This window comes from Garra rufa, chromosome 1 (assembly GCF_049309525.1).
Source record: "Garra rufa chromosome 1, GarRuf1.0, whole genome shotgun sequence".
Taxonomy (NCBI): Eukaryota; Metazoa; Chordata; class Actinopteri; order Cypriniformes; family Cyprinidae; genus Garra; species Garra rufa.
Genome location: NC_133361.1, coordinates 22,167,088 through 22,193,639, shown reverse-complemented (window position 1 = coordinate 22,193,639; position 26,552 = coordinate 22,167,088). Strand labels below are relative to the sequence as shown.

The window sequence follows — 26,552 nt, the reverse complement described above, 5'->3', positions numbered from 1 at the left end:
TGTGATTGATATGATACCTCGTCATTCACTGCTACGAATTGATGCCGGTTAGATAAGTACGATTCGAACCAAGCCAGTGCACGACCACTAATGACAACATAATTTTCAAGTCTATTTAAAAGAATATTGTGGTCAATAGTATCAAATGCAGCACTTAGATCCAGTAGCACTAATAGAGAGATGCATCCACGATCGGATAACAGGAGAAGATCATTTGTAACTCTAATAAGAGCAGTCTCAGTACTATGATACGGTCTAAAACCTGACTGGAAATCCTCACAGATACCATTTTTTGCTAAGAAAGAACACAATTGCGAGGACATTACCTTTTCTAATATCTTTAACAGAAAAGGGAGATTTGAAATTGGTCTGTAATTGTTTAATTCACTGGGATCAAGTTGAGTTTTTTTAATTAGAGGCTTAATAACAGCCAGTTTGAAGGTTTTGGGGACATATCCTAACAATAGTGACAAATTAATAATATTCAGAAGAGGATCCATGACTTCTGGAAGCACCTCTTTTAGTAGCTTAGATCGAATAGGGTCTAACGCCTGTTTCACACATACTCCGTCTGCAGTGCGTATGCGTTGCGTATTTTTTTCCGCACCCATGTTAACGGATCAGAGCGTTCACACTGCATGCGGTTGCTGTCCGTCAGTGCGTTCCAGATGCGGTGCGTTTGCAGCAGTGAAGTGATCGTTTAGGCACGGAGTCTATTTTTGCTGTGCTGCATTGCGTTACATGCGCTGAATTAAAGTGACAGCGCATTGTTCGCTGTAAAAATGAACATGAATTGACACGGAAATGTACCGTAAATGCATATAATTGCAGTCTTCTGTGTTTCACAGTCAACACGTGGCTTTTTGGCTAGGTTTAGAATAGTGCAGTTTTAAATAAACAAGGCAACATAATACATGCACTTGTCCAGGTAGAAAAGTTCTTTAAAATATGGTTTTTAATAAAGATTTAATGCGAAAGAAAGGCACAGAGAGCCGACTGTTTCTGTCTGTGGTATTTAAAATAAATATTTGTTAAAATAAAATATTTGTGAAAGCCCAATTTCAATATGAAAAGGAAGATATAGCCTACCTATGCTGTGTTTAAATGTGTTGCAACTTGCTTGAGCAACTTAATATCCAAATCTAGAAGTCAAATGCATTGAATAATAGCATACGTTGTTTTTAATACGTTGAGTTTAAACGTGAACATGTCTAGTATCATTGTATTAGTGTACTGTGATAAAAGACTATCCCAATGCTGAAAAAGCACGTTTGGATTTGAAATTAAAATAACAGATAAATGGTGTGTTTGTGGTAAACACCCGCGGATCAGGAACGGACTGCAAACGCGTCCTGTGTGAAAGCAAAACGAGTCCGTGCTGCTTCTGCACCGCATACGTAACGCACACGGACTGCATACGCACTGTATACGGAGTAAGTGTGAAACAGGCGTAACATACATTGGTCGGTTTAGATGGTTTAATAAGTTTATACAACTCTTCCTCTCCTATAGTTGAAAATGCATGGAATTGTTCCTCAGGAGATCTATAGCATATCTGATGTGATACTGTAGCGGATGGCTGCATAGTTACAATTTTATCTCTAATAGTATCTACTTTGGTAGTAAAATAGTTCATAAAGTCATTACTGCTGTGCTGTTGGGAATGTTCAGCGCCTGTTGGTGCTTTATTCTTTGTTAATTTAGCCACTGTATTGAATAAATACCTAGGGTTATGTTTGTTTTCTTCTAAGAAAGATGAAAAATAATCAGATCTAGCAGTTTTTAATGCTTTTCTATAGGATATGTTACATTCACACCAGGCAGTACGGAAAACCTCTAGTTTTGTTTTCCTCCAGCTGCGTTAAATTTTTCGTCGTGCTCTCTTCAGTGCACGAGTGTGTTCAGTATACCACGGTGTCGGACTGTTTTCCTTAATCTTTCTTAACCACAGAGGAGCAACTATATCTAAAGTGCTAGAAAAAAGAGAGTCAATAGTTTCTGTTGCATCATCAAGTTATCCTGAGCTATCGGATATGCTGAGGAATTCAGATAAATCAGGAAGATTACTTACAAAGCAGTCTCTTGTGGTAGAAGTAATGGTTCTGCCGTACTTATAGCGAGGAGTTAATTTTACAGTTTTAGTTATCTGGAGTGTACACGAGACTAGATAATGATCTGAGATATCATCACTTTGATGCAGAATTTCAACGCCATTAACATCAATTCCGTGTGACAATATTAAATCTAAAGTATGGTTTCGGCAATGAGTAGGTCCTGACACGTGTTGTCTAACCCCAACTGAGTTCAGAATGTCTATAAATGCTGATCCCAATGCATCTTTTTCATTATCAACATGGATGTTAAAATCACCCACCATTAAGACTTTATCTGCGGCCAACACTAATTTGGATAGAAAATCATCAAATTCTTTAATAAAGTCTGTATGGTGGCCTGTATACAGTAGCTAGTACAAGTGTCACAGGAGATTTATCATTAATACTTGTTTCTTTGGATAATGTTATTTGGAGCACCATTACTTCAAACGAGTTATACTTAAAGCCCGTTCTCTGAGAAACACTGAACATATTGCTATAAATTGTGCAAACACCTCCCCCCTTACCTTTTACACTTGGCATATGTTTATAACAGTAATTTTGGGGGGTAGCCTCATTTAAAATGATGTAATCATCTGGTTTTAGCCAGGTTTCTGAGCACATCTAGCTTATGATCAGTGATCACATCATTTACAAAAAGTGCTTTCGTAGAAAGTGACCTGATATTTAATAAGCCAAGCTTTATCATTTGTTTCTCAGTATTATATACATTTTTTATTTGTTAAACATCAATTAAATTGTTACTCTTAAATTGCTTTGGACGTTTATTGTATTTTCTAGCTCGGGTAACAGACACAGTCTCTATAGTGTGATATCTAGGTGAAAGGGTCTCTATGTGCTGAGAATTAACTGATTTCTGTGACGTGAGGCGGCTAGCAGACGGTCGGTTTAGCCAGTCTGTCTGCTTCCTGACCTGGGCCCCAGTTAGTCAAGTGCAAACTAGAGGTCGACCGATATGGGTTTTTCTATAGCCGATGCCGATGCCGATGCCGATGTTTAGAGGTCAGGGTCAGCCGATGGCCGATATGTGCTGCCGATTTTTTTGGCCGATTTTTAGGGCCGATGTCTTGAAGTTCTTCCCTTTATTTGCATGCTAAAATGTCACACTAATAAGAAGTGGATGCACATCATTTCTAAACTTAACATCATGAACAATGAACACAATGAACCATCTTTCGGATCTTGATTTTGTGCACTGCACAGTATTATTATAAAAGATTTAACCAAACAAATCGAACTGACCAAGTATTAAAGGTCCCACTTTATATTAGGTGACCTTAACAACTATGTACTTACATTTAAATTAATAATTTGGTACAGTGTACTTATTGTGTACATACATGTTTTTACATTGTATTTATATATTTTTAAAAACCTGTATGTAATCACATTTGTAATTAATTTCTGTAATTACCACTCTTGAACCAACCCTTACACCCTAACCCACCCTGAAACCTACTCATACCACCAAACCTGCCCCTAACCTTACCCATATCCCACCTTAATAGAAGCAAAAGTGTTTTGCAATGCAATATGACCACATTAAGTACATTGTACTTTAAGTACATAATAATTAAGGCCACCTAATATAAAGTGTGACCGTATTAAATATATAAAACAGATAATATAAAAACTGTTAATCGTTTACATAAAAGTTTAAGAGCTGAGATTAATCTGAAACTTTAATGTTTTAAATAAAATTTTGAATACAGAAATTTTAAATGATTTATATAACTGAGAGGACCTGCCAGCAGATGGTGGCAAGACACTGACTTAATTACTGAATCATATCATTAATTTGATTCATTCGAGCAGCTGATTCATTCCTGAATAAAGCAGATGACTCTCTTTATGAACGGGAAATTGAATCATTTCACTAGATTCGTTTAAAAATGCACGTTCATTCATAAACGAAACACCGCTGTGTTTAAATGGAGATGCACAGCGGCTCAGTTGTGACTTGTTTCAGAATACTTTTGATGACAAGAAAGTGCAAAATCTTACTTTTGACGATGAAATAAAGCAAAATCAGGCAATAGTGTAATCTGCCTGCCATCCACCCGCACCTGATTCTCTGATTTAGCTAACCACACACGATCTTCCTATTACAATTATTCTAATTCTTAGTTTTGTATGATGATATGATGAATGGATGGTTCATTTTAACAGCTGATCTTCACATCGCTGCACACTTATATAGGCTTAATCACTCGTGCTTTTAAGCCAAACCCATGCTGAAAAAAATAACGTTTACTGAAATCTGGACAATGACCATAGTTTTAAACTCGCAGTATCTGGGGTGACGGAAAGGACGCGGGCACATCAGGTGCAATCATCAAAATATATTTAAAAAGAAGCTGGCGCCACAGTCTTGACCACTTAACTCAGGTTCAGATTTTAGAAAATGTAGTTAATGTTTACATCATTATTGATTTATCTCATCCACGCTCGACCCACCCACAAGTAATTAGAATGCATTTTTTTATTACCAGACCGGTGGATATAACCACCCTCTGTGCATCACTGTCTCCGAGCGAGGCGGAGTAATCACAACGCTGCATTGTTTGTGAGAGCTGCCGCCTTCTCCACCCCACGCACACAGTGAAATTCTCCGACTCGAATACAGGAAAAATAAAACAGAACTTATAACACTGGGGCTTATATGTTAGCAAACAAGCTGCTGATCGTTTTAGACTACAGTCTTTAAACTTAACTGCTAGTAAGCAAACCTTTAACTAGCCGTAGCATTATGCCAGTTCCCGACAGTCCTATGATTTTCTTTCACTAAGTGAAAGCAACACTTCATAGTTTACTAGTAATGTATAGTACATATATGGCCATGGGACTTTGAAATATTAGAATTTAAGCATTACCTTTATCTCTCAGAGCTATTATTGAATCTTACAAAAGTTTTGGCTTGGGGTCCTTCACAGTAGCGCTCTACCGCACCAATAACACGGGGCTGCCCACAGGCGTGCCTGACTTTAAATCGGCGCTACAAAACACGCAAATCGGCCGATGCCGATATATTAAAAAATAGCAAATATCGGCCCGATATATCGGCCGGACGATATATCGGTCGACCTCTAGTGCAAACGCTAAGACTATGTGCCACATAGTGATGGGTCGTTCTTGAACGATTCGTTCATTTTGAATGAATCTTTAATGTGACTCTGGAAGAACGAGTCGTCTCGGGGTGTGATTCGTTCAGTCGCGCATGCGCAATTGATCAGCTATGAACGAACCCAAAGACTCGAGAAATGAACTAATCAATTCTGTTTCCGGCTCAGGCATGATAGGTAAAGCGTATGGGGCTGTCACGTGATGAACGAACGACTCAACCCCGATGACTCGAGAGATGAACTAATCAATTCGGTTTCCGGCGCAGGCAGCATAGGTAAAGCGTATGAGGCTGTCACGTGATGAACGAACGACTCAAACCCGATGACTCGAGAGATGAACTAATCAATTCGGTTTCCGGCTCAGGCAGCATAGGTAAAGCGTATGAGGCTGTCACGTGATGAACGAACGACTCAAACCCGATGACTCGAGAGATGAACTAATCAATTCGGTTTCCGGCTCAGGCAGCATAGGTAAAGCTTATGAGGCTGTCACGTGATGAACGAACAGTGTTGGGTAAGTTACTTTAAAAAAGTAATTAATTACTAATTACTAATTACTTAATCAATGTTGTATTTAAAATACTTATCTAATTACTGTGTCTAAAAAGTAACTTAATTACTCAATAAGTAATTTAACTAAATACTTCTTAAAATCCCTATAAACCTTGAGTGGACAAAAAATAGAAATTAAACTCTTTAAATAATAGATAATTAAATAAAACATGAGTCAAACATTAAATAGTTTAGCATTTTAGCTTTTTGAATAATCTTTATTACATTCTATAAAAACATTCTATAATAATAAACTTTTTTGTAAGAAATGTAACCTTCTTTCGGTAAGAAACACAATTCCAAAATAACAAAAAAATATATATTATTCTCAAGAAACTTAAGAAAAGCTAAACATGACATGTATCAACCTGTAAACGTCAAACTTAATTTCAAAGCAATGAGTTCAATATATGTTTTACTTTTTTTAAACAAATCTAAAATGTTTGGAAAAATGCAATAGCCTACCTTTAAATATAAAACCGAACCACCAATAGATGGCAGTATAGTCACTGTATTATATAAACGCATTTGCATCACTGAAATTACTGTGGTTTTACCATTTTTTCAATGAAATACGTTTTTGTTCAATAATATTTTGTGATTATTATTTAGAATTTCAAGGAGTTTTTATAATACTATGCAATATTTTAAAATTTTTAATGACCATTTTTGTAATCATGTCATGTGTTTCAACAAAGTGAACTGTAACCTTGCTCATTCAGACACTTTCTGCGCTACCGAAGTAAAATCAAGTTTTGCCTGTTTAGCAGGAGTTGCCGCAGTGTTATCCGTTGAATATGAACAAGGATCACTCAGAAGTGTTCGTCTATGCTGCCGTGTCAGGTGCTTGAGTACTCGTGCTATTGACAGCGGCCGATAGTTTTTTCTCCCCAGGACATAGCTTACATATTACTGTAATGTTCTTGTCTGCTTGTTTCAGAAACCTGAAGTAATGGGCATATTTCCATTTCGCAAAACAGCCACTCGCTTCAGCCGAGTCCAACATCCGCTTTAAGAATACGATACGAGTATGCAGCAAACTTGCGCGAAATCACGTGCACCTGCACTTCAACGATTTTAAAGCGGCAGAGTTTACTTTTACCTTTAGAAGATTAATTAATCAAATTAAATAATGATATTCAGCTAGTTTAATTATTTTACAGTGTAACGCAAGTACATTAAACGTAACTGTAATTAAAATACTTAAAAATGAACAGTAATCAGTTACTCTACTTTTTCAGTGGAAAAGTATTTTAATTACAGTAACGCGTTACACCCAACACTGTGAACGAACGACTCAAACCCGATGACTCGAGAGATGAACTAATCAATTCAAAATCAATTTAAACTAATCAATCAAAAAGATTCGTTCATTTTGCTGAACGAGACTCAAAGATCCGAGTTTGTAAAATGACCCGAACTTTCCATTACTAGTGCCACATTTCTAGATAGGAGAGATGCTCCACATCCGGAGGGATGAAGACCATCTCTTTTCAACAGGTCAGGTCTGCCCCAAAAGCTTGTCCAATTATCTATGAAACCTATGTTATTCTGCGGACACCACTTTGACATCCAGCCGTTGAGTGACCACAGTCTACTGTGTCACCTGTGTCAAGCAGGGAGGGGACCAGAGCATATTACAGTGTCTGACCTCGTACTTGCAAGTTCACACACCTCTTTAACATTATTTTTAGTGATCTCCGACTGGCAATCGAAAACATCATTAGTGCCGACGTGAATAACAATCTTACTGAATTTACGTTTAGCATTAGCCAGCACTTTTAAATTTGCCAAGATGTCAGGCGCTCTGGCTCCCAGTAAACATTGGACTATGGTGGCTGGAGTCTCTATTTTCACGTTCCGTACAATTGAATCGGCAATTACTAGAGCACATTCATCAGGTTTCTCAGTGGGTGCTTCACTGAGCGGGGAGAACCTGTTTGATGTTCTGATCGGAATGGAAGAGTGGTGTTTTGACCCGCGACTATGCCGCCTCACAGTCACCCAGTTGCCCTGCTGCACGGGCGCTGTAACTACCGGAACCGAACAATTTGCATGGCTCCCTGAGCTAGTCACATCCAAAGCTGTATCTAAGTCCCTCACATTCTTACTATCCTCCATTAAAGTTTGGATGTGTGTCTCTAGTTCTGAAATCTTCTCTGTCAGCCTTGCTATTTCCTTGCATTTATGACATGAATAAGGCTCACTTCTGACAGAGATAGATAAGCTATACATGTGGCAGGTGGTGCAGACAACAATAGCAAGAGAAGAAGCCATTACTCACCATTTTTTTGTAGAACTTACCACTGTTGTTTTGATGAACTCTTGAAGAGAGGGATGGGAGGAGGAACATCGGAGTGAATAGGACGTAAAAGGGATCGCGATTCGCAAGCTAATCGGCTAACGGAATGCTAACGCGTTGCAGATCGTGGTTGTGGAAAAAAAGCGAACGGTCAGCGAGAGAGAAAGGAGAGCGTTAGTAGGCGCGAATAGAGAACGTGAATGTAAATGTAAGTTGCCAGTGACAAGCTAAATAGCTAACGCACTGCACTCGCAGTTAACGGGTAAAGTAAGCGGTCAGGTTAGTATGAAGGATAATTTCACAAGTCTGTTGGGAGTAAAGCTGTTTTTTATTACTATAAACAGCAGAGAGTAATAATAAGATAGAGATTTCTAAAGAAAAACAAGCTCCAGAAAGCTACAAACACAGAGAGCTACAAACACAAACCACATGGCAGCTCCAAGGGTCTAAAAGAGTCTAAAAGATCTCCATCAACCCAATCCCTCTCATCCGCCGAAGTTCAATGGCATTCTAGAGCCAGTCCCCTCAACTGAAATGAAGAAAGGGCTTTACAGCCCCTACTTCATTGTACCCAAGAAGGATGGTGGACCAATCTTGGATGTGAGAGTCTTGAATCAGGCCCTGTACAACCTCCCGTTCAAGATACTAACTCTTAAACACATGATCACATGTGTCAAGGAACAGGATTGGTTTGTGGCAATAGACCTGAAAGACGCATACTTCCATGTCTCTATTCTTCCAAGATGCAAGCCGTTCCTACGGTTTGCCTTCAAAGGTTGGGCATTTCAGTACAAGGACTCGGTCACTATGACTGCACGCCCCTCACAGGGCCATGCTCAGTCAGTGCTAAAATGCGTGACAACACTCAAACTCAAACAGTGGCTCCTCTGAAATACTTCCAGAGGCTCCTGGGGCAAATGGCATCCTCAGCCGTGGTCACGCCATTTGATGCACATGAGACCGCTACAGCACTGGCTGCATACCAGAAATGAGTCCCGAAATGGGCATGGCGCCAGGGTACATACCATGTGAACATCACTCCAGTATGTCGCAAAACCTTTTGTCCTTGGGGGGACATTTTGTTTCTATGGGCAGGAGTCCCCTTATAAAAAGTGTCCAGATACATTCTGGTGACAACAGATGCTTCCAAGACAGGCTGAGGTGCCGTTTGCAACTGACAAGCAGTCTCAGGGGTCTGGACAGGCCTTTGGCTGCACTGGCATATCAACTGCGTGGAGTGCTTTTGGCCCCGAAGAGGTTCTGACTTTTGGTTCAGGGCAAGCATGTGACAGACAACACAGCGACGGCAGCGTACATCAACCACCAAGGCGGTGTTCACATTCGCATGTCACAACTGGCTCGCCATCTCATAATTTGGAGTCAGTAGAGACTCAACTCTCTACATGCCACCTATATTCCAGGCGAACTCAGTCATGTGGCCGATGCGCTGTCTAAGCTGGCCAAGCCACTGGTCACTGCCAGTTATGGTAGGGACTTTCTGAGGCCCCCTTCAGCACAGATGCGCTGGCACACAGCTGGCCCAGGGGCCTACGTAAGTGTGCCTTTTCCCCGAGTGAGCCTCATAGCACAAACCCTGTGCAAAATCAGCAAGGACAGGGAACAGCTCCTGCTAGTGGCCCCATATTGACCCAACAGAATCTGGTTCTCAGAATTGGTGTTCCTATCTTCCATTCCTCCCTGGCGCATGGAAGGACACAATCTAGCACTTGTGCCCAGATTTCTGGAATCTCCATCTTTTGTCCATGGACTCGACCAGGAGGACTTCAGAGACCTTCCACCCGCTGTGGTAAATACCCTTGTACAGGCCAGAGCTCCCTCTACGAGCTGTACGACCTAAGATGGTGCAAATTTATAGACTGGTGTGCTTCCCAAGGGAAGGACCCACGGTGATGTGGCATTGGATCAGTGCTATTCTTCCCCCCAAGGAGGCCTGGATAGGCACCTTTCTGCCTCGATGCTTAAGGTCCAGCTAGCAGCCATATCAGCTAACCATAACCTGGTGCAAGGCAGCTTGTTGTGGAAGCACGATCTGGTTATCAGATTTCTCAGAGGTGCCTGGAGGCTGAACCCTGCGCCTTATCCCCTCTTAGGATCTGTCTGCGGTCCTCCAGGCCCTACAGCAGGATCCATTTAAGCCCCTTCAGTCAGTTGACATCAGTGCTCTCTCTTTGAAGACGACTCTCTTGATTGCACTCACATCAGTTAAAAGAGTGGGAGATCTCCAAGCCCTCTCCATTAATGACTCATGCCTAGAATTCTAGCTGGCATATTCTCACGTTATCTTGAGATCCCAGCCTGGATACATGCCCATAGTACCCACCACTTCTTTCAAAGATCAGGTGGTCACCTTGCAAGCTATCCCTTCCCAGAAAGGAGATCCTGACCTGTCCATGTTATGTCCAGTCCTTGTCCTGAACATCTACATGCAACGTTCTCAGGACTTCAGACGTTCTGACCAGTTCTTTGTCTGTTTCGGGGGACAGCAGAAAGGGAATGCTGTCTCCAAGGAAAGGATCTCCCACTGGATTGTGGATGTGATCCATATGGCCTACCAGGCCAGAGGCTTACCCTGCCCATTGGAAGTGAGAACCCACTCGACCAGGGGAGTCAGTGCTTCGGCAGAGCTAGCAAATGGGGCCTCTTTAACCTCTTAAGCTTTTTGGCATATTTTGATTTTTTTTACTGATTTTGGCATGCCATGTATTTTTATTTTTTTACTACGTTTTTGTTTGAAAGTCTGTTTTTTAAGATTTGTTTGGCCTATCGTCCTGCAGAAAGTTTCTTTTGATTTCACTAGGTGCTAGTAAACGAAAATACTTTTGTTGTAACATATTTTTTTTAAGTTATTGAGATTTATTTGAATGGAGGCGATATTGTCCTCTAAGTGTCTCCATTTTGCAAGATAAGGTATACCTGAATGTCAAATTCCCACATACATTGGGCTAAATGGATAAAAATGGTCTCATTTTACACAGAACACCTTACATTTTAACACTTGGTTGGAATAATACACTATTATTTTTTTTATTTGTTCACAATCCATAGTTTCCCAACTCTGCATTGAGCTAAGTGCTAGTGCGCTAGGGGGCGGCGCATTTCAGGTTCCAATCGCGCTTCTTCTGCGTGCTTGGAAGGGCAAAAATCAACAACGGATTGGTCTAGGAGTTTGATCGACATCTCTTTGGACAGATCTGATTGGGAGCTTTTCAGACATATGACACATTACGTGATGACATAATCACCCGTCAATACAAACGTGTTAAGCCAAAAGTAGTAGAAACCGCACTATTCAGCTCCATCGCACACATTGATCGGAATATTTATAATATTTTAGAATGTCGTTTGCCACACAAGCTCACAGAAAAGTGAACATAGTGTCATTTTAAAGATAACAACCTAATCTAAGTGCTGATATAAAGTTTGTGGCCACTTTTAGCAAACTCCAGAGCAGGAATGTGACGTAAATGTTTATTTGTTTACAGTTATCGTATAGTAGGTATAGTAGTCGTGAGCCTTTTGATCATAATTCGCTGTAATGTGTTAGATCGATTAAAAAAATCTAATTTTGGGGAATGAGAGCTTTCATTTTATATATGACTCATCTATATTTGGTAAGTTTGAGTGATATGAATATGAATATGAATATGAATATGAATATTATTACGTCGATCTTAACAAGGACGGCTTATGAGGTCCCACATGTGTATCCCCACTTATATTCAGGTGAAATGTATTATCTAACATGTTAACCTGTTAGTATTTGCATTTCCAGACACTCGTGATACAGTCTGTAAGTTGTTGGGGTTTTCCCATGGGACCTCTAGTGTCGTATCATTCAACACAAAGTCGAAGTGAACGACAGAAAGGGGAAAGTCTCAGTTACGTATGGTAAACCTTTTTCCCTTATGGAGGGAACAGAGATTTTTTTGTTCTCCTGCCACAACTTTGGACTACTTCTGAGTGAGTTTGAGATGCTTCTCAGCACCTCAGAATAGAACGAATGATCTGATCTCACGCTGGCCTATTTATACCGGGCGTGACCAGCTAAGCAAAATCTGCACACCCAATTTCATTGGCCTTTTCTCAAGATATCAGAGGTGTTTGGGCTCCCAAAAGCGACCCCTAGTGACATGTCATTTGACACAACGTCTCCGTTCCCTCCATCAGGGAACGTGGGTTACCATACGTTAACGAGACGTTATTGTCCTTGGTGTAAATGGACCTTAAGACTTACTTGGTACCTGCAAAAAAAATTACCTTCTTCATACTCAAAGGCTTCATTCTCAGATTAGAGCCCTGGGTCTTTTTGTTGAATTATTCATTTGTGTAGGATGTAAAGTATTGTATTATGTGATGTAAGTTGTCTCAAATTAATGAAATATTTGGTTCTTGATTGTATATTATCAGGTTTGGGGACATTTCTGACAAAAAAAGCAGGATGTCCGCAGTAAGCTTTCTGCTGAATCTCAGTGATGCTGTAGTAAAAAGTAACACAGATACAGGAACAAGATTCCAGACTCTTTCATATGTGTGCAGCTACAAAACCTTTCCTTTTGATGAAGAGATTGATGATTATGATGCTGGTGTTCAGAGTGATTTCCTGCTGGATCTTTACTCACATGTGAAGAGCTATGACACTCAAACAGGCAGAAGTTTCCTTCCAGCATTAAAGTCAGTTTTCCAATCTCCTGATGTCTGGTCTATAAATCTCTCAGAGGGAGAGAGCTCTGTTCTCCTGGAAGTGCTGAAACTCCAAACACAGAAGAAACGAGTAGAGCTGAAAGGATGTTCAGAGGAAAAGAGTGAAATTATGAGTTTCCTTCAATGTCTACCCTACATCTCACAGCTGAGGTAAAGTGGTGTTGTTAAATTTGTCCAGTTCAGAGAGAATTCAGAGCTGGTTACTTTTTGAGATTCTCTCCCTCAAGCTGAAAGGACATTTTATTCAGCAACACCTGCAGGTCTGTGAAAGGATTCTTATGTTTCTCATCTGACAAACTCAACCTCACTCTGAAAAGCAATGTTTCTCTTAAGACACATCACAAACATACACACATGCAAAGATAGGATTGTATATAAACTAGGGATGTCCCGATCCGATCATGTGATCGGAAATCGGGCCGATCAGGTGGTTTCAGACTTGATCGGAATCAGACGTTACCTCCCGATCAGGTCTCGAATATATATCAGCGTTTCCCCTACCATTTTATTTGGGGCACCCCCCGCCCCCTTGAATGTCAAGTTCATTTAATTTTCGATATAGCACCAGATGACAATAGAAGTCATTTAAGGTTATCTTTCCTATAGAACAGGTCTATACATAGTTCTTTTATTAAACAAACTAAATAGCCTTGTTATTTATCTTATTTACACGAAGGCATGCCATTTCTGTCTCTTCATGGTCGCGCGTTTACAATGTCTCCTCCGCGAAAACACAGAAGGGATCGTGCTCTCCATTCATAAAAAACGAATTTACTATAGCGCGGAATGCCACCGAATCGTCGATTTTTGGATTAATAAATCAAAAGTTGGTCTGTCACTTCATTCAAATCACGATATGATGTTTGTGAAAACCGAAATGCAAAAAGACAGTTTCAATCTGAATCATGCATGTTCCTATTGCCTCTGTATGTATGAATGGTGGAGATGCGTGTAGTTTCTTTACTACACGCATACTGAAGCACACGTGACGCTCCCGCTAATTTTTTGCCTTTGCATCTCACATGAACAGATAAACTCAATCGCCAAAGCTGCTGTGAGTGTCACTTTTCCGTTTCATTTGAGAAAGCATCATATCATACTGTACACAGAAACTTAATGGCAACTTGTCAAAATAAATGTACGGTTTAACATGTAACAGAACAATGTTAGTATTGTATTACTGTCATGATCTGGGCTGTGGGTCTCCCCTCAGCCTCCTGAGGTCGCTGTTCCTACACTGCACTTCCTGATTGCATTCACCTGTCTTTGTCATTAGCACTGATTTCACTCACATCTGTTCACAATCATCTGGTCTTTAAGAACTCTCACCTTTCACTCCTGTTTCATGGCTGCATTGTCTTCTGTCTCGTGTGTTATATTGTGTTCCTGATATTCCTGACCGTGTTCTTGATTTTGTTATTTTGTGTTTCAGTTTATGTTCAGTTTGTGCCGTGTTGGCCTTTTGGTTTATGTTTATTTTGTTTGTTTAATTAAAAACCCTCTTCCTGCACTTGGACCCAGATTTCCTCATTTCCCAAACGTGACAGAATGCAGCCATCAACAGTGGGTCCAGCGGGTGAGAGGTCTTTCGAGGCGGCGTCAGCCGCTCACTTCAAGACCATCTACGCCTGTTTGGCGGCGATGGACGCCCTTAGTGTTGAGGCGGCGCGGACGCGCCCCTACTTTATGGCGAGGGCAGAGGCGTTTTTTCGAGGGAGGGCGTCCGCTCTCTCATTTCCTGACGCGGAGGCAACCGCTCTCTCTGTTCCTGACGTGGCGGTGACCGCTCTCTCTGTTCCTGACGCGGCAGTGACCGCTCTCTCTGTTCCTGACGCGGCGGTGACCGCGCTCTCTGTTCCTGATGCGGCGGTGACCGCGCTCTCTGTTCCTGATGCGGCGGTGACCGCTCTCTCTGTTCCTGACGCGGCGGTGACCGCTCTCTCTGTTCCTGACGCGGCGGTGACCGCTCTCTCTGTTCCTGACGCGGCGGTGACCGCTCTCTCTGTTCCTGACGCGGCGGTGACCGCTCTCTCTGTTCCTGACGCGGCGGTGACCGCTCTCTCTGTTCCTGACGCGGCTGTGACCGCGCTCTCTGTTCCTGACGCGGCGGTGACCGCTCTCTCTGTTCCTGACGCGGCGGACGCGGTGGTGACCAGTGATGCGCGGGTCAGTGGATAAACAACCCGAACCCGACCGACGTTTTCAACTAACCCGCCCACAACTCGGACCGCAAAATAAAGAAAAGAAAATATTGTACCCGACCCGCTTCCTGACCCGCATGTTTAATATTAGAGCGATTATGCGGTGGAGATGCGTTCACTGTCAAACATCATTCGGCATTAATTAGGTAATTTTGTCAAAAGAAATGTTCTTGATTACAAGAAAAATACAGATTGTTCATGTTGTGATTTAGTTTGTCTTGCCTTTATACAGATTTAAATAGTTTCATTTTCGAAGTAGGCTTCTCCAAATTATGTCAGTGATTCTCCGATGTTAAATATGATCATGAGTTATTTTATTTCGATCTAATAAAAGTTAATAAAAAGATTAGCCTATAGTCCTAAATATAAGAGACTATAAGCGAATTCCTTTTTTCTTATCAAGAATATTAAATCAACTTAGGCTAGGTTAACGACTTTTCTTATACAAACATAAGAATGCACTTCAAAATGAAGTTTTCATATATCAGGAATCACGAATATGACAAAATAATATTTTATTTATATTTATATATATATATATATATATATATTAATTGTATAACTATAATAGTTGTATCAAATGAATAAGGAAATTATAGTGCCTTGAATTTATAAAGTAGCCTAATGCTTAATTTCGTTCGTTTCGCTCTCTGGAAATGTAAAGAAAAAATACAGTTTTTATTCGGAATTCGTTTTTAATCCCTGGTTTTAAACAAGCATATACATGAGATAATTTATATATTATTGCTTGAATAAACGTTTAAAAATATTCCTTTATACAGATTTAAATAGTTTCATTTTCGAAGTAGGCTACTCTAAATTATGTCAGTGATTCTCCGATGATAAATATGATCAATAATTATTTTATTTCGATCTACAGTGTAATAAAAGTCAACTTAATAGGCTAGGTTAACGACTTTTCTTATACAAACATAACGAATGCACTTCAAAACGAAGTTTTCATATATAAAATCAGGAATCATGAATATGACAAAATAATATATATATATATATATATATATATGTATATATGTATATATGTATGTGTTTCTCTATTTCTCACGAATATGACAAAATAATTTTTTTTTTTATATATATAGCCTATTAATTGTGTATGTGTATATATATAAATTGTATAGCTATAATAGTTGTTAATAATAGGAAATTATAGTGCTTTGAATTTATCAAGTAATGCTCAATTTCGTTCGTTTCGCTCTCTGGAAATGTAAAGAAAGAATACCGTTTTTATTCGGAATTCGTTTTTAATGGTTTTAAACAAGCATATACACCAGCTAATTTATACATTATTGCTTGAATAAACGTTAAAAAAATAGTGCTAGAAATTGTATAATTAATGAAATTAAACAGACCTAGGCATTTGAAAAGACATAGTGAAATGTGTCTAATAATTCCAAAAAGAAAGAGAAACATTGGACATAATCAAAATATTCGAGACATTTATTAGGAATGCCATTTTCTTAACAATTAAGATGCTGCATGTGTTTATCCAGTCTAATCGAAGTGTGCGTCTCTCCCCGACTTTCCCAATAAAAATCCCACCCCATCTCAGAAAATACATAAAGCTGACATTATATGCGTTTAAAAGTAGCCTATTAAAACAATGGCATTGATCAGTTCAACGTGTTGGGAAATCAGGCATTTTGTCCTGCGTCAGCATTTATTCAACAGTTAATAACGCTCAACATTCAAAAGGTAGGCTAAATATTATTCAGCCAATAAAGTGTAGGTCTATGTATTTCATAGAAAAGTGTGTCTAGTACTAAATAAATTACAAAGATTTAATTGGCATCTTTATTTCAAACGACCCGACCCACCGCGACCCGAATCTCATTAAAAATATTTTTGGATGACTCGTAGCCGCGGGTGACCGCGGGCACCCGCTCATTTCGGATCAACCCGCGCATCACTGGTGGTGACCGCGCTCTCTGTTCCGGACGCGGCGGTGACCGCTCTCTCTGTTCCAGACACGGCGGTGACCACTCTCTCTGTTCCGGACGCGGCGGTGACCGCGCTCTCTGTTCCTGACGCGGCGGTGACCGCTCTCTCTGTTCCTGACGCGGCGGTGACCGCGCTCTCTGTTCCGGACGCGGCGGTGACCGCTCTCTCTGTTCCAGACACGGCGGTGACCGCTCTCTCTGTTCCGGACGCGGCGGTGACCGCGCTCTCTGTTCCTGACGCGGCGGTGACCGCTCTCTCTGTTCCGGACACGGCGGTGACCGCGCTCTCTGTTCCGGACGCGGCGGTGACCGCTCTCTCTGTTCCAGACACGGCGGTGACCGCTCTCTCTGTGCCGGACGCGGCGGTGACTGCTGGCGTTCCTCTGGCAGCTATGCCAGCTCACGTCCCTCCGCTGCACGGGCCTGGCCCGCCATCCCTCCCCCTGATTCACCTTCCACCGTTCCTCCTCCCTCCAGATGGTTTGTTTTGTTTTTTTTTCGTTGGAAACGTCTGGAAGCCGTTCCCTAGAGGGGGGGTAATGTCATGATCTGGGCTGTGGGTCTCCCCTCAGCCTCCTGAGGTCGCTGTTCCTACACTGCACTTCCTGATTGCATTCACCTGTCTTTGTCATTAGCACTGATTTCACTCACATCTGTTCACAATCATCTGGTCTTTAAGAACTCTCACCTTTCACTCCTGTTTCATGGCTGCATTGTCTTCTGTCTCGTGTGTTATATTGTGTTCCTGATATTCCTGACCGTGTTCTTGATTTTGTTATTTTGTGTTTCAGTTTATGTTCAGTTTGTGCCGTGTTGGCCTTTTGGTTTATGTTTATTTTGTTTGTTTAATTAAAAACCCTCTTCCTGCACTTGGACCCAGATTTCCTCATTTCCCAAACGTGACAATTACTTTTGTACAGTATAATGTAGGTGTTTATATATTCCTATTTAAATAATTTACATAAAACAATATATATGATAAAAAATAAATATTACAACAAGATTAACCACTTAATTGTAGAAAAAAACTACAATTATTATTTAAACGTTTTAAACTGAATATAATTTTTTCTTCCATGTATTGATTTTAACAGTAAACCTCTGTTTGCCAAAAATTAAAAGGGTTTATTTTTCATTTGATTAAAAATAAATAAATGTTTATGCTTTCATTTGATTTCATTTTCATATCATAAAAATTAAAACATACAAGAAAAAAATAAATAAGATGAATTAAAATGAGAATATATTAAAATCGATGTCACTGCGGGGTGTGGTGTTGAACATGAAAAGTTAAGCAGTCTCATCTGTTCTCTTCAACATATTAAAAATTAAAACGTGAACAATAAAATAAATGCAATCTGTTATAATTAAAATATGAAAATTAAAATGACGGGTGATAATTATGACAGAATTTTTATGACCCTGTCCGTCACAGGCAATGTAACAGTCTAACGCAACCTCTGGTATTTATATTCTCATTTTTTTTTAACACATCTATAGTTCTGCGGTGGCACAGAGTTAGACCTCTTGACTCTATTATAGAAGTATCGGATCGGGACTCGGTATCGGCAGATACTTAAAATCAAATGACTCGAACTCGAGGGCAAAAAAACCTGATCGGGACATCCCTAAAATAAACTCATCATTCAAAATGTTTCCAAAAGTGTTTAATTTTCCTAAATTGAGATTTGCTTATATTTACATTGCTGTTATTTTTTAGACTGAGTGGTTACATTGTGGTAAGAATAGTACAAGCACTGAGGTCTATGAGGGTTCAAGCTCTCATCACTGTTAATGAACTCACACTTGATTTGAATGATAAACAGCAGTCAGAGAAAAATCTGCTCAGGGTCCTGAGCAGCTTAGCCATCCTTCTGAGACTTGTGTTTGAACCTTACTAAATACAAGATGCTGTCTGTTTTTTCTATCAGTCCTACTGTGTTACCAGAGACCAGTGACTCTCAGTTCTGACTGTAGGATAACTTTTAGAAGTGTTTGACATAATATATATCATTACAAAAAGCATAATGCACTGTGTTTGTCTGTGTGTAGACCATCTAAAGAGACTCTACAGAAGCTGGTTAAATGTGTATATGAAGCTCAGGAAGAGGAACTGACTCAATGCTTCCTGCAGAAAGTGGGTAATAATCTGACTTCTTGTTCCTTTAACTGGGAAGAGCTTCATTATTTCCTGCGGCACAGAAATCAACAAGTCACTGTGGACTTCAGAAAGTGCAACATTCAATACAATATTAGAGACATTCTGCCATTTCTGATGAATATCAAATTTAAACGGTAAACAGTAAATTAGTTTTTTCAATTTTTGTATCTAATAAATGATATATAAATATATATATACAGTTGTGTGAAAAGTGTTGGCCTACTTTCAGATTTTTTTTTTTTTTTTGCATGTTTGTCACACTTTAATGTTTCAGATCATCAAAAAAAATTAAATATTAATCAAAGATAACACAAGCAAACAAAACATGCAGTTTTTAAATGTAGTTTATTTTATTATGAAGGGAAAGCAAAATCCAAACCCACATAGCCCTGTGTGAAAAAGTGTTTGCCCCCTAAACTTAATAACTGGTTGGGCCACCCTTAGCAGCAACAACTGCAATCAAGTGTTTGCGATAACTTGCAATGAGTCTATTACAGCTCTGTGCAGGAATTTTGGCCCACTCATCTTGGCAGAATTGTTGTAATTCAGTCACATTGGAGGGTTTTCAAGTATGAACCACCTTTTTAAGGTCATGCCACAGCATCTCAATAGGATTCAGGTCAGGACTTTGACTAGGCCACTCCAAAGTCTTCATTTTGTTTTTTTTCAGCCATTCAGAGGTGGATTTGCTGGTGTGTTTTGGATCATTGTCCTGCAGCAGAACCCAAGTTCGCTTCAGCTTGAGGTCACGAACAGATGACCAGACATTGTCCTTCAGGATTTTTTGGTAGACAGAAGAATTCATGGTTTCATTTATCACAGCAAGTCTTCCAGGTCCAGAAGCAGCAAAACAGCCCCAGACCATCACACTACCACCACCAGATTTTACTGTGGGTATGTTCTTTATCTGAAATGCTGTGTTCCTTTTACGGCAGATGTAATGGGACACACACCTTCCAAAAAGTTCAACTTTTGTCTCATAAGTCCACAGAGTATTTTCCCAAATCTTGGGGATCAGCAAGATGTGTTCTGGCAAAACTGAGATGAGCCTTTATTTTCTTTTTGCTCAGCAGCCATTTTCGTCTTGGAACTCTGCCATGAAGGCCATTTTTGCCCAGTCTCTTTCTTAAAACACTGACCTTAACTGAGGCAAGAGTGGCCTGCAGTTCTTTAGATGTTGTTGTGGGGTCTTTTGTGACCTCTTGGATGAGTTGTCGCTGTGCTCTTGGGGTAATTTTGGTCAGCAGGCCACTCCTGGGAAGGCTCTCACTGTGGTTCACTGAAGTCCCAAAGCTTTAGAAATGGGCTTATAACCTTTTCCAGACTGATAGATCTCAATTACTTCCTTTCTCATTTGTTCCTGAATTTCTTAGGATCTCAACATGATGTGTAGCTTTTGAGGATCTTTTGGTCTACTTCACTTTGTCAGGCAGGTCCTGTTTAAGTGATTTCTTGATTGCAAACAGGTGTGACAAACACTTTTTCACACAGGGCCATGTGGGTTTGGATTTTGTTTCCCCTTCCTAAAAAAAACTTCATTTAAAAACTGCATGTTGTGTTTACTTGTGTTATCTTTGATTAATATTTAAATTTGTTTGATGACCTGAAACATTAAAGTGTGACGAACACACAAAAAAAATATATCAGGAAGGGGGCCAACACTTTTTCACACCACTATATATATATATATGTATATATATATATATATATATATATATATATATATGATGTGTGTCTGTACAGGATGAGCTCTATCTTCATGCTGTCTGTAATCAGAGAGATATATGAGTCTGGCTCTGTCGGTTTTGTGTGGAGTCTGCTGTGTTCAGTGAAGAACTACATTAATCTGCAGAGCAGAGAGCTGGACTCTGTTCACTGTGCGGCCCTGCGCTTCACACTGCAGCACTGCACTGCAGTTTCACTCAATCTACAGTGGACCTCCATACCAGAGAAAGAGCTAAAGAGCATTCTGCCTCTCTTCACACATGTGTCCCGCCTCAGGTATCAATGATTTTCTCTGTATCTGTATTCTTTGGATTCCTCTGTCTCAGTCCTGCTTGTTTGTTACATTCAGTAGTAGCCTTGTAGTAGCATTGAATTATGTTTTAGCTAGTTAAATGCCTATTGTTTTGTTAGTAGTATTTTTTAAATCATTTTAATATTATTATTTAAAGAGCACCTATTATGCCCTTTTTAAGATGTAATATTGGTCTTGGGTGTCACTAGAATGTGTTTGTGAAATTTCAGCTCAAGATGCCTCACAAATCATTTATTTTAACAATCTGGAAAATTAAATGTTTGGGCTGTCTCTACAAAGAGCTGTTTTGATGTGTATCACTTTAAATGCAAATAAACTGCATATTCCCACCCTGTCTTCAGAAGAGGGGAAAAAACAATCCGCAGAAGTAACATGACTGAGAGAATGATTGGCACGGCTAAAATTTAATGCATAAAATAAATGCCTAAACCATATTATGTCACATTGCTTTGAAAATCCAAACTGCATGTGTAACCCCTCACACCCGGGTCCTACCGCACCTGCTCCAAGCGGGTCTTCGGCACGGGAGGCGGATGCACTAACAAGGAGGCTAAAGGCTGCAACTTCTAGCGTCGGTCACTAGTGCGTCTCTTGAGATCAGGGGAGTGAGGTTTACCTGCATAGCTCCTACTAGCTGGCCTCCGTTACACATGCCTAGTGAGACCGATTTAGTTTAATGGGGATTAAAAAATAGGGAGTGAGTGGCTTTTTATCATTGTAGGATATTTGTATTCACACACTGCCAACACACATTTATGTCCAACAACCATGTAAAAGTGGATTTTACATAATAATTGCCCTTTAATATCTATTTAAGGTCAGCTATTGGTTTGCATTCATGGTATGTCTAAAAACACTGATTAAAAAAAAGTAATTTAAAAATCTGTGTAAACAGCCCTTTAATTAATTGAAATTACAATTCACAATTGATAACTAATTAAGGTAATAGAAATGTTATGTTAGAATCATACAAGAACATTCTGAATCATAGTACTTCTTAAGATTCCCATCCATACTAAATAGTTAACATTTTCTCAAGCTGCTTTAAAGCTGGTACTGATGTGACCAGATTATGTTCTGATTTATTTGTTGTCTGTTCAGTGTTGACAGGCTGCTGTTACTGAAGATGCTTCACTGCTGCAGTGTCTCTGATGTCCAGCAGGAGGCAGCAGTTCTGCTCTCCATCCTGCAGCATAAGCTGGACTTCTCCTGCAGTTCTGCTCTTGATCTCACAACAAACACAGACACAGAGCCTCTACATCTGACCACTGACGACTGCCGTGTGACTTCCAAAGTCATTCAGACAGCTCATTCAGACACAAAGACACAATTGATTCTACAGGACTGTGAGATTAATACAGCTGGAATGGATCAGCTGTTCCCAGTGTTACATTCTGTTCAACTCTGGTGAGAAACAAGACAGATCACATTCATATACAAATATACAAAATATAGTCAGGGGGTTCAAATATACATAAAGTGCCTCTTGCTCTGTTTTTCAGCTGTGCTAAATCTCTGCTGCTTCAGTTTCTGGCTCGTGTGAGGCGTGAGGAAGCCGAGTCTCTTTCTCAAGCTCTGGGTAAAGAGCTCGACCTCAGTCAGACTCAGCTGGACCCGCATGTCTATAAAGGTCTGGTGCTGATTCTGGAATATTCTGAAGGACTGACAGAACTGGATCTGAGTCAGTGTCATCTCACTGATGACAGCCTGGATCTGCTGCTCCCAAACCTCCACAAAGCACAAAACATTGAGTGAGTGACTGAGAAAGAAACACAATGTGTACATTTCTAAAGTATAATGTAATAATTCTTACATTTTTTATTTGTTTGTTTGATCTCAGTTTTAGTGACAATAGCATCACTGATGCTGGGGCTGAAAAAATCCACTATATCGTCTCTCCCGACAGTAACATAAAGACAGTAAGGTGTGTTCCTGAGTGTCACAATGTTGTTCACAATTATTTCATCTGTTATTGAAATTGCAATATCTGGGTTAAAGTGCTTTATGATTGAGTAAAGAGCATTTTGTTGATCACAGTCATCCATTAAAAAACAATAATAATCATACCTTGATGAAATTAATATCTACAAAACCAATTTCAAGTAAAATCTTTAAGATTCAAAAGTTTTTATTCATGAAAATATTAATTTGGTCGTGTGAGTCCAACTCACTTGTGACCAGGGGCGGAGTGGCAATCGGGACGACGGGAAGGATTTACACAGCGGATCACAAATTGAGCGGGCGCGAGGCGAACGCGACCGGCCTAAGCTTATTAGAATCATTGACGTTACTAAATTCTAAATTACTCCCACAAATTGGGCTAGTTATGTCAAATAGACCTGGTAACCCTGTTGTCAGATTCTTTCAGTTTAGAATTGTAGCTTACATTTTTACATTTGTAGTAAATTATTTTTATTTCTATAAAAATGCAAAATGACAGTGAAGGTGCTGCAGCGGTGGTCGAGTAATTTAATAAGCATAGAACCAAATACAGTGTAACACCAACTACCCCGAATGGAAAAAATGTGCACTTCCATAATGCACTTAAATAATACTTACTAATTTTTCACGCAGTAATTTTATTAATATACTAAAAATTATTTAGTACTTCTTAAAATAATAGTGTATAGTGTACTATAGTGTACTAATCTATAGTGTACTAAATTTTGAGACAATAATTTTTTGAACTAAAACATGCTTTTACCTCTCTTTAAAATAATAAAATAATGTAACTATTGAATATCCCTCGGGCCACCCTTCATCTCATATCTGGAGCCGGACCTGGTTCCTTACAAAATTATTGAAAGTGCTGTGGTTTTCCAGTGGTTGAATGGCTTGTTGTGATAGATAGATAGATAGATAGATAGATAGATAGATAGATAGATAGATAGATAGATAGATAGATAGATAGATAGATAGATAGATAGATAGATAGATAGATAGATAGATAGATAGATAGATAGATAGATAGATAGATAGATAGATAGATAGATAGATGATAGATAGATAGATAGATAGATAGATAGATAGATAGATAGATAGATACTTTATTGACCCCAAAGGGAAATTCATCCAACTATCTATAGTCCCTTTCCTCAAATGTTATATTTCAGCTTCTGTTTATTAATGAAAAACCCATAAAAGCTTTAAACCTACACTTTATTGTCAATAATGTGCATTTGTCTAGTGGTCAGGGTTCATATATCCGGTAAATCCTTCCAAAATGTGTAGACACAAAGAAACAAAAAGAAACATAACATAATCTGGGTCTTCATCCAGATAAAAAAAAAAAAAAAAGATTTAGTATTAATTTAAGGGGGGGGGGGGGGGTGTAGGGGGATGGTGCGGTCAGAATTTTCCCGGTGGATTTTAGTGCCCCACTCCGCCCCTGCTTGTGACTAGTTTGTATTGTCATGCAACAGAGTTAAAATTATGAATGGTAATTATGTAAGTGTGCTTGTTTCATTTACATGTTTTAATTTAGCAGATATACTTTTATCTGAAGCCAATTTCAAATGACGAATATCAGTGTGTGTTTGTATCTCATCAGGCTCTTCAACAACAGAATTGAATTTAAAGAGCTTTTTAGCACAAACCCACGATTTGAGATCTGGTGATGTCAATAATAAACTCTCTGGAATCAACAAGCAGGTGAAATAACCAGTGCGGATTAATAAAATAACAGGTGTAAACACTCTTTGAGGAATCTGCCAGCCAGAGTACCAGAGATGAATCAAGCCACCAGATTGTTAACCACATTCATGTTTTATCATCACTTTCATAATCAACAGTGGGTTTCCGTTTAATTAATCGTGTTTCGTAAAATGACAAAATCAGCCTCCTTTCTCTTTCCCCTTCTCCACCCTTTATATTATTTGTCATGCATATTATATTTTTTAATTTTTAATTTTGTTTGTTATTTCTATATAAGTTTTTAATTTGCCTTTGTAGTTTGTAGTGTAGACTTTGTAGTAGCCTATTTTAGCATTTCCAAAGTAAATCTACTCCCTGGAATCATTCTGTAAGAGGTTTATCAGTTTTCTAGCTTCAGTATTAGTTTTTATTTTTAGTATTTTAGCACTGACAAAGCATAGCTACTTACTAGAATCATTTCAAAACGGTTTCTACATTTCTAAACACAGTTTAGTGCTATCATGTGATCCACATAATCAAAATAAACTGGCAGTCTTTTATTTTTTTTTAAAATGCATACTATAAAACACCTTGCATGTAAAACTACTGGCATAAATCCTTATGAATTCTGGAAAACGCTTATGATAACATATTTTAAGAAAAATACTGCAGCTTTGACATCTTGCTGTTTTAACATAAAAATCACTCCAGTAGAGGACAGCAATGATTTATTAATAACAAGAGCAGAAAATCTACAGTGAAGATACCAAGGGGGACATAGACCAGAAACAACCAATATAAAGAGCAAGTTCATTTATACCATTGATTACCTGATCTTCTCCTCTCTTAATCCTAAAAAAGAGAAAGATAATTTGCAAGTAGGAAGTGTTTCACTGTCTGAACCCCATGAACTATGCGGTCAGGGTAAATCATCACCATTTTAAAAAAGTTTACAGGAATTTTCCCCTTGTTACTTTTGTCTGTTCTCTGCATTTTTTATGATAACTTTATTTTTGTATTGAATCCTGTGTAGTGTTCTTGGTGTAGTGTTATTGGCCAGTGTGAAATAAAATATGCTCCTTTGCTTATACATGTAAAGTTCAATGTGCATTCATTTGGAAACTGGATACAATGTTTTGCTTTTCCTAAAAGTTAAATGATTTTCAACTATAATCATGATTTATTTCGTGCTTTATTTTTTCCTTAGGCATGATGGAAATTGAATCATTATTCAGGAACAGACTATGTATTTATGTGATTTCAGCAGTGTTTTTGAGCAATATATTCTAAGATAGAAAAACAGAGGATGATCTGATGGAGATGCACATTAGGGGAATGATAAGGGTACTTGCACTGTCCTCTACAGGGTTTATAGCTGTTGCCATGACACAGACATGCTGGAACAATGGCTTCAATCACTGAAACAATCTCAGGGCTTTTTCAATTGGACAGTAAATATGTCTATACGACAAGGGAATCTCATGATGGCTGAGTGCTTACAGAACATAAAAGCATCTCAACATCTTTTGGAAAGAGAGACAAGCAGAAGTTGAAGTGCTTTGTATTATACAATATTATACTCTAGTGAAGTTTGTTTTGAAGAGAGATGTACTGCATTAAAAGACTTTCTTACTTGTTTTCCAATACAAATATCTACATAAACAGTCTTAATTCAAGATACATTTACTTGAGAGGCAAAATGACTTAAGGTATTAAGACTTATTTACTGACTATTTACTATTATTTACT

General features: G+C 39.1%; 1 protein-coding gene across 1 annotated transcript in view; it reads left to right on the top strand.

Moving 5' to 3' along the window:
* LOC141296349 (uncharacterized) overlaps positions 1-25,893 on the top strand; it is a 43,318-nt gene extending 17,425 nt beyond the window's left edge. Inside the window, exons 3-9 of the mRNA XM_073827631.1 lie at positions 12,519-12,962; positions 19,024-19,266; positions 20,876-21,133; positions 22,272-22,577; positions 22,673-22,921; positions 23,011-23,094; positions 24,721-25,893. Of these exons, the coding sequence (XP_073683732.1) occupies positions 12,519-12,962; positions 19,024-19,266; positions 20,876-21,133; positions 22,272-22,577; positions 22,673-22,921; positions 23,011-23,094; positions 24,721-24,787 (1,651 nt within the window). The 3' untranslated portion in view covers positions 24,788-25,893. The remainder of the gene's footprint in view (positions 1-12,518; positions 12,963-19,023; positions 19,267-20,875; positions 21,134-22,271; positions 22,578-22,672; positions 22,922-23,010; positions 23,095-24,720) is intronic.
* Positions 25,894-26,552: the final 659 nt, after the last annotated feature.